The following is a 13,622-nucleotide window of genomic DNA, read 5'->3' as shown; positions in this document are numbered from 1 at the left end:
GTTGTCATCTGTATCTGTCAGGGCTGGTTTTAACCTGACGCAAACGACTGCATTTGCTGATCATACTAAACAAATAAAGGTGATTGGCATACCAAGAGTTTCCTTCATCTTGCTCAGCATGATTGACATGCATATGTTTTCATACTTATCATACTTCCAAAGATTTGAAGTAAGCAAAATATGATTGCAACTATGCTTACAAGTACTTTTTTCTACACTTGCAGAATAAGGGGTTAATAGTGAGGCCAAGCACGTCAACTATTTCCACTTTTTGTGGCTCCACCTGGTGGAGTGGTTGCCTGCATGCCAAGGAAGAAGCCTTCGGCTTTAGTATCCTATCTAGATGAATGTGGTATCTTCTAGAGTGTTTGTATCAAGTGCAGGCTGTGGTAGCAACTCCTAGTGGTGATATTCTTGGGTGGGGAGAGCCACAAAGCTACTAATCTCGTTGAAAAATATACTTGTCAAATGATGGAAGCCTCCTACTGTTATAAATCAACACACAGGAATTTCTTTTTTAAGATTAACATGCACAATTTACCTAGGATTCACATTACGCAATTCAAAAACACAGTCTGCCACATAAGCCTCTCAATCTAAACATCCTGCTCCACTTTCGACGAAATTCATATTTTTAGTGACACAGTTAGGAAAGCTATGAAGCAATATTCCACGCTGAGCATTGTTAGGAGTCGTGAAGTTGGACTAAAATATAAAGTCTACATTCAAGCCTGGATTACACCCTTGAGTTTGTATGAAGGGTCCCCCCTCGGTAAAAATGCTATACATAGCAGCACATACGGTATTGATAACGTGTAAGCAAGGAGCTATGACCCCAAAGGGAGCTCATAACCTGCATGACTGGACCAAAAATACACAAGATTTGGATAGGATGCCTAAGACATACCTCCATTGAATAACATTCTGTAGCAGATGTATACACTGCCTTGACCCCAAAATGTGGCAGCAGGCAATTAAACTTTAACCAAAAGACCGCCATATCCTTCCTTCTAAAGAGATGACCATGACTGAGACATCGTCATGGTACTTGCGGCGGTCACCTTGTGGAATGTCCAACAACTCATGAAAGTCCATCCCTTCAAAGTTCAAACACAGCTTCAGACTTAATGTTTGTCCAGATTTAAAAAAAGCATATACAAGAACCAACCATACTAGGGGGAAAAAAAGGTGGAAACAGACAAATAATGTTCTCTAGTGCAACCTATGATCTAGGCAGCTACATTGAATACCTTAAGGTGGGCAGTGAAACTGCTCTTGGTAACAAGATTGACGAAGAAGCTAATGAAAAAGCATTTCTCTGTTTCTAAGGGTGGCACTCTGAAGACATGTTAGAGTCCAAGAGCAGCACTCTGAAGCCATGTTATACCCCGGCTCGAAACACAAAAGCAAACTCATGTTTGTATATCTGAGTCTGATGCTTTGTGATGTCTTCACTTTCCTTGTGCAGTTGAAGATTAATCCCTGCATCTGATTTTGGTATCATGGCAAGCTTTCAAACAGCAGTTTTCAGACCTAAAATTTTCCAGTTGGTGGAAGGATTTTGACTTTTTTAGCAGTTTATGGCTGTACACATCTGATTTTGAAGATGAGAGTTCTCATCAAGAGGACAAGGGAGGGAGCCCTAGAAGAGGATTTAGCCAACCAAATTTTTGGTGCACCATACAAAGCCCCCCACAGGCATCACCAGACATAATGGTGCAGATGATGACTGATGGAACATCGCCTGGATGAAGGATGGGCCACATCTCAGAATAACAGACCCACGTGAACTGGAACAACAGAAGGCCCAGATGGAGCAACAGGACATGATGTGCACAAGCTGAAGTTTGAGCCAAGAGAAAGAAGATCACCAGCTCACAGGGTTGTCCTAGATTGACAATCTGGCCTTCCCTTTTGGCAATTCCTCAACCAGACCAGCTTCATTCAGAGGCTCGCCATAAATGGCTTTCCGTACCTTTAGACTTGTTTTCTGTGTGAATTAAGTTTGAGTCATACTTCCAGTGATCAAGATCGAAGAAAATTCTGAGGTACCAGGATAAAAATGAAGCAAACTGGTGTGCATAATTTTGATATGGAGCACAATGATGTTTGTTGCATGTGTGCAAAGGTCTAAAAGACCTAAGGTTATTTGGTTCATTAGTGAATGTAAGTTGGTGAATAGATGAGAGGGGTAAAGATTTCATAGTTCATGGACAATGCTATGGGGCCACATGTAAAGTGCTAGTGCTAGGCTCACAGAACGTGTGCAATTAATGCCCTTTTGAGTTATACATTGATGTACTTAGGCTTTCATTTCAAGAGAGTGAATGTGAAGAATAGGTTGCTGTGATTTCATGGTTAGATCCCTCTTCTTTTTTCTGGAGTTAATCATTGTTTAAGATTTTTTCTTATGGAGTTAAGTGATTTGCTTTAATCATCCCTGCAAACGGGGCACCTATAGACACTACAGCAGGACAATCAGGAGGGTGGGGGGAAGTGCCTATGAAAGGGAACCCCTACCCCTAATTTGAACATTCAGTACCCTGCAACCCTAAGCCCTTTTTGAGCAGCCAACCAGTTCCAGAATCTGTCCAGATTCAGCATTAAAGTGGAGAATTTCTTCCAGGCCTGAAGTGATCACTCAGCAAAGTGGACCTACACATGGAGAAGACTGCTTTTCTGCCTTGGTAAAGTATTGGGAGCACAGATATGTAACTGTTTCAACAAGAATTCAGCCAGGTAGGCTTGTACTTTCAGCACTGTAACGCAAATACTGTTCCGGAGGTAGCCACAAGGGCCACGATAAGGAAGAGGGGGGGGGGGGGGGGGGGGGGGGGGGGGGGGGGCGACCCTACTGCATGCATTGTTAGATTGCATTCTTTCGGTTCAATTAAATTCTCTCAAGAGCATCTGGCATTGAATCACAGGCTAACATAAAACTAAGCCTTGCCCGATAAGGGTACTTATAAAGGACATGCCCTCAGACATGTTGGAGCATTCAACTAACTTCTTGGAGAGGCTATCTTGAATGCTTGGCTACATTTCAGTGGTTTGTCTGTGCTGACAGATGTTTTTGGTTCATTTTCCTCTAAAAGCTGAGTCTTGACCAAGCAGGAAAGCTTCTTTTACATGCATTGTCAAAATTATAAAATCCACCTCCAAGCACAAAATCTTGAATCAAAGGGGCCTATGGCAATCTGACATATGCCAAGCTGTAACACTATGTTTAAAAGCATTTATACTTACTGCCTTGAGGTCTCAGAGTTCCAATATTACCATATGCAGAGTTCAACACACACGCGCGCGCACACACACACACACACAAAACGATTTCAAGTTGAAATAAATTAGATTTGACTGCTTTTAAGTATGTGCATACCAGCTTTTTTTGCAGCTCGAAAAAGAAGCTCTTCAATGAGATACTGAGCTGGATCTCCATCCGGGTAGTTCTCCATGAACCATTCCACCTGAGAGACAACTTCTTCATTGCTTAAGTACTGATACAAACCATCAGAAGATAGCACCAAGAATCGGTCATTGGGCCCAAGTGAATGATGGTGAAGGCAAGGTATGCATGTGACATATGGAGCTGTGCCCACATAATCGACACGGAACATCTCGAGAAGAGCATTATTCCACCTAGGCTGCATATTCCAAGAACAGATTCAGTACGATTGCACAAACAAAGGATCTAAAACATATATAATGGTTTGACAAACCCAAGCAGCAGTGTGTACTTACCATTTTCAAAAACCCAGCACCAAATGCCCGTGTAACTTTCAATCTGCCTTTGACACGTTCATTAGAGATGGATTTTTTGTCATCAGGGTGCTCTGCTTTAATCCGAAAAACCTCCTAAATGTGCCAAGCAAATTAACAATTAACAATGTTAAACATGGAGGACAAACACCAAAACTAGCTTCTTTTGTATATATGTATGTATGTATGTATGTAAGTTTCTATGCATGCATGATGTATCATTGTATGCATGCATAGATGTATGTTGTATGCGTGTATGTATGTACCTATGTATGTGTGTGCATGTGTGAGAATGTATGTTTTTATGTAGGTGTAGTTAGGAAGGTAGTATGCAAGTAGGTAGGAAGGTAGGTAGGAAGGTAGCATGCAGGTAGATACGTCGGTAGGTTGGTAGGTAGGTGTGTATATGAAGATAGGCACTTATCACAATAGTTGGTTGGGCAAATCACAATGGCCCATTTGCAATTTGGCCTCAGGTTGTGAGAAATGTGACTTACATTTCTAAAATCAGTCTACTCGCAATTCTTCCAATAACTTGATCCATCATACATAGCATAGACTACATGCTATGTAGCATATCATCTTACAACATATGCTCTTCCTTGCAAGATGCTCATTTCAAAGAACCAAAACAAAACAAATGATAAAAATTTGAGAATATACAGATAAAAGTGAAAACTTCTATGCATCCAGCCGCTTGACCTGAGAACAACCTCACAGAATTCACATGGCTAAATTTCATCACCAACTCAGTCGCAATATTGTATACTATTGATGGAAATCTTGAATGTCACCAACAAACAGATCTTATATTGGGACAAGGGACCAAAGTACAGTGAGATGATATCTAGCTTTCTATACAGTTTTTTTTTGGGTAAAAGGCTATGTTCTATTGCTTCATTGTACAAAGAAAGAAGTCCTCAAAGAAGAGGCAAACTTCTTAGAGAGCAATCAAAAAGCTAAACACACTGAAAAGACAAAGCCAACTGGCCATCATCAATCTGATCCAAGTGGATGCTATCAAACAAAGACCGACGCAAGGATTGATGAAAGTAGGGATAGCGTTCAATCCTTACGGAATGAAAAACCAACTCATTTCTTGCATGCCATTTTGTCCATAAAGCCCAATATCTAATCCACATTAGAAAGGGTTGTGCATGATCCAATGTAGAAGGCCACCTGCAAAGAGCCAAAAAAATATGGAGAAGGAATACCCTAGAAATCTAACTCCAAGAAAATGTGAAATTTGGCAAAGGAAACTTTTGGTTTGTGTGGACAAGACCAAAGAAGATGCATCATTGTTTCCTCTATGCAAGGGCAAGAAGGGCATTTCGGTGCAGCTATGTGTCTTTTTTCAAGAAGTTCTCCAACCAGGAGCACTCCCAACAAGCGTCTCCATAAGAACAATCTACATTTGAGTGGCAATTTACCATGCCAAATTTTCTTTAGATTTGTTCCTACCAACGAGTTGTCTTAGTGAGGAGCCAAATCTTATTAACTCGATCGACAAACCAAGGCCCAAGAATAATCAACCTATAGATCAAAGCAACCGAAACTTGAGGGAAAGAGAATCTAGGATAAGGTCCAGGATCTGCCCTATGGAAAATCCAATCCTCCATTCTTTCACCATCCATACGCTGCAATTGTTCTTGTAACATGCGCCATAAAGTTATGTAGTGCATACCCAAATGCCAATGGCTTTGAGCTTGAGGAAAGGACAAAACATTTCCTTCAGCATCTACAACACCTCGGCAAACCCGAATGCCTTTTGTAAAAAGAAAGTAAGCATACCGAGGGGAATGGGGAGCCAAAGGCGTAGGGAATGCACGTCTCCAAAAAATATTTTCTTCTCTCAAAGTCTTGCCAAACTCAAGAGGTCTACCCGACCACTGAATATATTGCAAAACAAGCCTCCAATTTGCAAGGAAACAAGAGACATAAGAGCATCTAGCAATCTTACCCTCCACATAGCCAAATAAAAGTTCCCAATGAGTTAGTTGCCATTTGCCAAATGCATCTGTATTCGCATCAAAGCAAAGAATTGCAATCATAAGTGTCCAAGGTTGTTGCTACGCAATAAAAGTCGGTAGTAGAGTGGCTTTGCACGCCAAAACATGATAATGGATATTCAGAATATTAAGCCCTCCATGCATTTTCGGCGAGCATATGAACTCATACTTAAAGAATCGCAAGGCCTTCTTATATTGAGAATTTTGCCAAAAGAGCTCAATGTTTTTTGTCATAAAACAAGAGATCTGGTTTTTAGACCATGCCAAAAGAGGGAGAAAAAACTGAATATATGCCATCAAAATTGATTGAACTATTCTCGATCTGACATGAAATGGCCAAGTAGAGAATTTCCAATATTCCAATTTAATCATAACTTTTTGTAGCACCCAATCTGTAGCATCACGAAATGAAAGATTCCATCCCATAGGATATCCCAAATGTCTAACATGTTGTGTAGGTGATATGATTTGCCCAAGAGATAGAATGCTATGCCATTGAGCTTCATTAAGAGACAACAGTTCTGATTTTTTTAAATTGATAAAAAGACATGCTGCCAATCCAAACATATATATGCAAAGAGTTTATGAGACATGGCACATGACATCCCCACTTGCTAAACTTGATGACGGGATTCCAACCTTTGACCTTGGATGACTGTCATCATCCCTTTGTCTCCATATGGACTCCCAAACTTGTCATCCTACCCTTCCTAGCAACCTTTTCACTCAAAACCTTGCCCTATCTCTGATTCCCCTCCAAATCTGATGTACAGATCTGTGCATCTATTCCATTTTGTCCCCTTGCCTTCTGCCCCATCACTGAACACAAACATAAATCCTCCTTCTTGAAACCTATCCTGGCACCCTTGGCTCCACCCCCTTGGATGATCATCATCCCTTGGAGTGCTGCATAAAAGCCTTCTTGGGCACCAACTGGCTACCAACTCTCACGAAACCCTCCACTTGGGTTTGCCTAACACCAACCAGCTTCTAGGGGCCTTGACACATGCTAAGTTACTCTCCTTGGACCTATGCACTTCTTTTGGGACACCAATAGCACTTGGCATAACTTAGCCTGATGCTAATACAATGTTGCATGGTCACCACACTACCAAAAGATCAAGACACGGGTGATGATTTCATCCATGCACGATGGAGTAAGGGTGGGTCGGACATGGGCAACAACACTCCCTCATAATCAGCCTGAAGCTCTGATACCACTGATACATGCGGAAGCTCTGGGAATCTTCTTTCAGCCCTAAATACTCCATAGGAACTCTTGATGCAAGAACAATCAACATAGACAAAGAGTAGAGAGAGAGAGAGAGAGAGAGAGAGAGAGAGAGAGAGAGAGTTGTGTATTCAGTATATTCATATGATACGAAAAGATACAATAGTCTGGCTACCTTTAGCAACCCCAAAAAGTCCCGACTCCGATCTCTTGACCAATCTCCATTTGGGAGAGAAATGAATCACAATGAACAATGATGTGCCTTTTATAGGCCCTTGGCATCCAAGCCATCTGGCCGACTGCTGTCAGCCAGCTCCAGTGGACACGACACAAAAAACCCAAAAAGCTACCAACCTAAGGTAAACCTCTGCAATGCCTGGCCGACTTCATCTGTGTCCAATCTAAGCTTTTCCTAAACCTAACTGGTGCCCTAAACCTAATGTTTATCTGCTCCAAATCAAGGATTAGCTTGGATCAGCCATGTCCATGTGTGTTCACATGACAGCCTCTCTCTCTCTCTCTCTCTCTCTCCTTCTCATGACTGAATTCCTTGTATGTGTGTGTGTGTGTGTGTGTGTGTGTGAAGTCCGTTCTCGTCATAAAGCATTGCAGGATAAGGGCTGCTCCTCTAAGGCTTTTTTCAAAAGCCTCCACACTTCCCGACGTATGCATTCCCTTCATAGGGTGCAGCGGCATGATGGGACTTGGACTGACAATAAGCAGCAGCTTGATGGTGTTGTCCAACAGTATTTTTCTGATTTGTTTGCTGCTCCTGAATCCTCCACCTCAGATGAAATTGCAGCACGTGATGTATTCTTACACCGAGTGCATCCTATTCTCTCCGCGGATGAGGCAAATTTGTTAGAGATGCTATTTATTGACGAGGAGTTGACAGCTGCCTTGGCCGGATTGGGTCGCTTGAAATCCCCAGGATGGGATGGGCTTACAATTGAGTTCTTTGCTGAGTTTTGGGATGATTTGAGTCCTGTTTTACTGCGCATGGTTAATGATGCCTGGCTTTCTGGTGTGATGCCTCTCATGGAAAAAGGGTTTGCTACGTTTGCTCCCTAAAAACCATTGTGTGAATGTCTATCGGATTGGCGTCCGATTACTTTGATGCCAGTGGTTTATAAGTTGGTTTCTACGATGCTGGTTCTCCGGCTGTCCCACATTTTATGTGTTGGTTTGCACCCTGCCCAGTATGGTTTTGTGCCTCGCAAGCAGATTCTTGATAATATTGCTAATACCTACATTGGGATAGAGTATGCCAAATACACTGGTCAGGATCTTCTTATCATGCAGGCAGACATTGAGAAAGCTTTTGATACCATTCGATGGGATTTCATTGCAGCTGTTCTCACCCAGTTGGGCTTCGGTCATCACATGCAACATGTGGTGCATTGGCTCTATGCGGATGGCTCTGCCCCGTGCCTATTGGTTGATGCTCTCTCTTCCTCTTGGACATTGGACCACTCCGTCCGGCAAGGCTATCCTCTCAGTGCCTTGCTATATGCTATCGCCACTCATCCGTTACTGCTATACATGGATGCTTTGGTTTACGCTTACATGGCATTGTTGTTCCTAAGGGGACGCCTTTTGTTAGCCAAGCTTATGCTGATGATTCCTTTTTCTTCTTGCGCAATTCTCAGTCAGATCTTTAGCAGCTTATGCAATATGGTTTGGCGGCAGGGTTAAAAGTTAACTTTGCAAAATCAAAACTCCTGCCTTTGCATGAGCGTGACTGACATCGTTTCTTGTGGCCAGGCCTCTTGCTCCCTCCTGATCATGTGGTGCGGCATTTGGGGTACCCCATTGGTTGGCACATTTCCTTGGCACAGGAGAGAGACAGTGGGTGCTTCAAAAACTTTACCATAAGCTGGACTACTGGAAACTTTCCACTTGGCCACTTCATGTTCGCCTTCAGATTGTCCAATCCATCATTATGGCTTATGTGCAATTTCATTTGCCGCTCATTAATTCATCCTCTTCGGACATTCAGTAGTTTATGTCCAGAGCGATAGAATGTCTTTGGCGTACCAAAACTGACCGTAAGGCGGTGCGTCTTCTGAAATGCAGTTATGTTTGCACGCCAAAGATGCATGGGAGCTTGAACATCCTCAACATACATGTTCATGTGCTTGCTCGCAAGGCCATGCTCTTGCCTACTTTCTTGGAACAACGTCAACCCTGGACACTCATGCTTTCTCAGTTGTTTGCCTCTCTCAGAACAACAGCATTTGGGCACTGGACACCAGCTATCCCAGATGTTATTTTCGGGCATTTCCAAGGCCGCATTCATGGCTGTCCTTTTTCTACCCGTTTGATTTCCGAGCTCTTGGCACATTTATCTTGGTCTGGCTGCCCTCCGGATCCGGGAAACTCGCTTCGTCAGCAAAGTCTACACTGGAGTCGCGTCTTTCATTCCCCTTTGGTACTTTTTTTAGCCTCGTAAGGCTTATTTTCTGCATCGCTTGGGCATTTCTCTGGTGGATGATGTAGTGGATGACAGTGGCTGCACACTCTCCATAGACCCGGACACGGTTTCATTTGGGGATGCATCACTGGCCTATATGGCATGCTATCGCTGAGTTGCTACAGCCTTTCCAGCCAGTGCCTCGCCTGTTTTCTCCTCTTCCACTGCTGGATTGGACGTTTGATCGGGGGCTACCAGGTTATTCCACTTTCTCTTTTGCTGATCTGTCTACCAAAAAAGCCTACCGTCTTCTTCTTCTGCAACCATGGATTCAGGAACATGGCACTCGTTTCTGGCATTTGGATAGGCCGCTTGGGTGGTGGAAAACATGTCTTCATCATATATGGAAAAGTAACCTTCCCCTCAAGCAGCGGGTCTTTCTGTGGCAATGTCTGGTGGGGGCCCTTCCAGTGGGTGTCCTTTTGGCTGCCCGACGTATTGTCTCCTCAGTTTGTCCTTTTTCCATCACCAAAAAGATTAATGACGTACCACCAAGTTGGATGATGCATAATGTGTTTTATGTTAGTTGGTTTAAGTTGTTTCAAGGACTAACTCTCGAGGAGGTAACTGATGAAGATCAACCAAACATTCTCGACGAAATGGAGGTTTTGGAACCGAAGGAGACGGTTTTACACCATTTCAAGGGGTACTGGCCACAAGAAGTGTTGATTCCTAACAAAGTTTAAGGACCGTGGTACACATGAAGCAGTGTGGCTAGACGAGGATTTCTTCAAGCAAGATCCAACATTGATGGGAGCCAACTCCCACCATCAACTTAAGCAAGAGGGGATGTCGGGTGCATCATATGTCCTGTTGGGGCTAGGGTTTGCAGCTACAGCTACACACACTTTCTTTTTTTGTGAAAACCATTGTTTCATTATAAATGCAATGTACATTCATAGCTGCCTCAACATGGAGCAACTACTACGGAAAACTAGAAACAATGATAAAACACTTACAACTAGGCCGTGGAAAGGTCTCCAAGAAAGTGGGCATCTTGGAGAGATTTGAGCAAGGAGAATCTGAAAAAGGCGAAGACATCCACCGAAGTGTGCCTAAACAACTGAGTGTTGCGGGCATGGTATAAACTCCATAAGGCCCAATAATGGCACCACGAAAAAAAGAGAGCATAATCGGGAGTAGGGGGATATCTACCAAAAAGCCAAAAGGGCCTGCCAGAGGAAAGGCTAGGAAACCGGGCATGGAGAAGAGTTGTCAAACGAGCCAGCAAATCTCGAGCAGTAGGACAAGCCCAGAGAAGATGCAAGACCGTCTCGCGCGGATGCGAACAAGTAGGGCCAAAACTTTGAGAAGACAACTTTGGACAACGCTTGCCCACTTGCTTGAGCCTTAAAAGTTAATCTCCTTCCTTGAATGACAACGCTTGCCCACTCGCTTGCCCACTTTGCTTCGTGATCAAAAGGTATACTTAATCTCCTTCCTTGAATGACATGTCTCTTTGATGCTTGTTTGCCTGGCGTGCGTACCCCTCTTGCACCTTGGCCAAGCATACTTACATAGACTCCAAAATTTCAGCATATGACTCAGTCACCTTGTAAGCCAGAGGTACCTTTGATAATGATCTCATAAAGAGAGATTGGAAAGGCCTCCCAAAAGCTGCCTCACCTCCCAAAAGCCACCTTGTAAGATGTCTTGCCCATAGCCAAAGTATAAGAGTTGGTTGAACAGCAAAAAGACCTCCCACTTACCTTGTTGGTCGTTCACGTAGTAGCACTATAGCATGTCAAACGCCAATTGGTTGTAAATCTTTATCTAACTATCCGTCTGTGGGTGGAATGCACTAGAAAAATGAAGCTTAGTACCGAAGCTGTCAAACAAAGCATGCCAAAAATGCAAAGTAAATTTAGCATCTCTATCCAACACAATGGTCCTAGGCAAACCACAAACTGGGTACCAATGCCTTAAAACAATCGAGCAGCATCCTCAACGGTGGCAGTGGCCTTGCAAGGAATCAACATAATAAAATTGCTAAAGCCATCAACTATAGTCAAGCACGTAGTGTTCCTACTCCTTGTACTTTGGAGAGGGGGCGGGGCGGGGACGGGGGTGGTTCATGACTAAGTCCACGATATGTGATCAAAAAAGACCGTCTGGAATTGGCAAAGGTGGTAACAACCCATCCTTTTTGCCATGAGAGGCTCTCACCTTCTCGCAAACTAGACAGGCAAATTAAACACTATGCCACGTAAGTGAACAAATCCCTCCGCATCCTTGGCCGATAAAATGCCGCTCGAGCTTTTCTAGCATGCTATTCATGCCCCGATGACCACCTATGTCACGTGCATCCCGCACTTGGATGCCATGTGGACATATCTATACAACATGTGCATAACCTGGAGTGGAAACTGGTCTCATGTGAGCCCCAGTCCGGGACGAGTAAGACAGGGTTCCACTCTAAGCGTCCAAGATCAGGTGTACAAGTCCCATACATGGTCTTGATCGGGTGTGCAGGTCCCGCACAAGAAGTAGTGCCAGTCCGTACTATGAGTCACCCTCTAGAATGATGACAGGTGTTCCAAGCATGGTTAGGCTTGTAGCCAGATGCAAGGTGCCTGAGGAAAGCATGTAGTGGCATGTAGGTTTGCATAGATTGTAGGGTGGTACCCACACTTGGGCCATACGGACAGCTCATGAGCCATACCTTTGACCCATAAAGCCCATAGCATCTAACGGCCAGCCGTTAAAGGGCATAGGCCTTGTTGGCCAGCCTCTAGAAGGCAAGGGCCCAGTCGGCCAGCCCCTAGTAGGCATAGACTTGCTGTCAACCAGGCCTCGAAGTCCTAGACAGCAAGTCAGCCAGCCCTTGAGGCTTCACAGCCAAGCAGCCAGGCCATGGAGGGCCAGCAGCAAGGCGGCCCCACAGCAGAACCAAGGCAGCCAGCACATGGGAAAAAGGCACCTAGTTAATTTCATCTCATTATTCACAAAGTGCTAAAGGTATTCAAGAGCTGGGACAGCCAAGGGAATTCCTAACACAACTGTGAACTTGAAGGTCAGGAATCAGGTCATCTTTAGGCTGCAGGTTTACAGACAAGGAAGATCTCCAAGAAGTCCCTCTTTTTCATTCAATAAAGCAAATACACTAGTCCTTGGTGAGGGCCCTTCAAAGGGTATTTGGGACCCAACCGGGTGTTCTCTCTCTCTCTCTCTCTCTCTCTCTCTCTCTCTCTCTCTCTCTCTCTCGTCAGGAATCAGGTCATCTTTAGGCTGCAGGTTTACAGCCAAGGAAGATCTCCGAGAAGTCCCTCTTTTTCATCATTCAATAAAGCAAATACACTAGTCCTTGGTGAGGGCCCTTCAAAGGGTATTTGGGACCCAACCAGGTGCTCTCTCTCTCTCTCTCTCTCTCTCTCTCTCTCTCTCTCTCTCTCTCTCTCTCTCTCTGCCGCCTCTGCTTCCGCCTCCCAGTTTCCAGCGCACAGGCGCAGGCACCCTTTGCCGTGCTGTGTGTGCCCACCTCTTTGCCGCGTTGCACCCCTGCTTCCCTGCTGTACACAGGCGCCCTTGCCCCACCTCCCTTGTCAGGCGGCGCCCTTGCTTCCACCTCCCAGTTTCCAGCACACAGGCGCAGGCGCCCTTTGCCGTGCTACGCGTGCCCGCCTCTTTGCCACGTTGCGCCCCTGCTTCCCTGCTGTACACAAGCGCCCTTGCCCCGCCTCCCTTGTCAGGCTGCGCCTGTTCATACACTGTGTGTCTGCTTCCCTTTTCCCACCCGCTGTACACAGGCACCCTTGCCCCGCCTCCCTTGTCAAGCTGCGCCTGTTCATACACTGTGTGTCTGCTTCCCTTGCCCCACCTCCCTTGTCAGGCTGCGCCTGTTCATACACTGTGTCTACTTCCCTTTTCCCACAAGCTGTACACAGGCGCCCTTGCCCCGCCTCCCTTGTCAGGCTGGGCCTGTTCATACACTGTCTCTGCTTCCCTTTTCCCAGTTTCTAGCGCACAGGCGCGCAATGCCTTTGTTGCCCTGCTTCTGCCTCCCAGTCCAGCGCACAGGCGCAGGCGCCCTTTGCCGTGCTATGCGTGCCCACCTCTTTGCCGCGCTGCGCCTCTGCTTCCCTGCTGTACACAGCCTCCCTTGTCAGGCTGCGCCCTTGCTTCCGCCTCCCAGTTTCCAGCGTACAGGTGC

At 45.0% G+C, this 13,622-nt stretch overlaps 1 protein-coding gene across 1 annotated transcript in view; it reads right to left on the bottom strand.

The window, feature by feature from the left end:
* Window positions 1-614: 614 nt before the first annotated feature.
* The window catches only part of LOC147638926 (putative protein phosphatase 2C 4), a 41,955-nt gene continuing 28,947 nt past the window's right edge, over window positions 615-13,622 (bottom strand). Inside the window, exons 2-4 of the mRNA XM_086785680.1 lie at window positions 3,742-3,855; window positions 3,380-3,644; window positions 615-1,097 (exon numbers count right to left, since the gene is read on the bottom strand). Of these exons, the coding sequence (XP_086641806.1) occupies window positions 982-1,097; window positions 3,380-3,644; window positions 3,742-3,855 (495 nt within the window). The 3' untranslated portion in view covers window positions 615-981. The remainder of the gene's footprint in view (window positions 1,098-3,379; window positions 3,645-3,741; window positions 3,856-13,622) is intronic.

This window comes from Cibotium barometz, chromosome 4, assembly GCF_041138505.1.
Source record: "Cibotium barometz isolate CiBa-2024 chromosome 4, ASM4113850v1, whole genome shotgun sequence".
Taxonomy (NCBI): Eukaryota; Viridiplantae; Streptophyta; class Polypodiopsida; order Cyatheales; family Cibotiaceae; genus Cibotium; species Cibotium barometz.
This window is presented reverse-complemented; position numbering and strand designations above follow the sequence as displayed.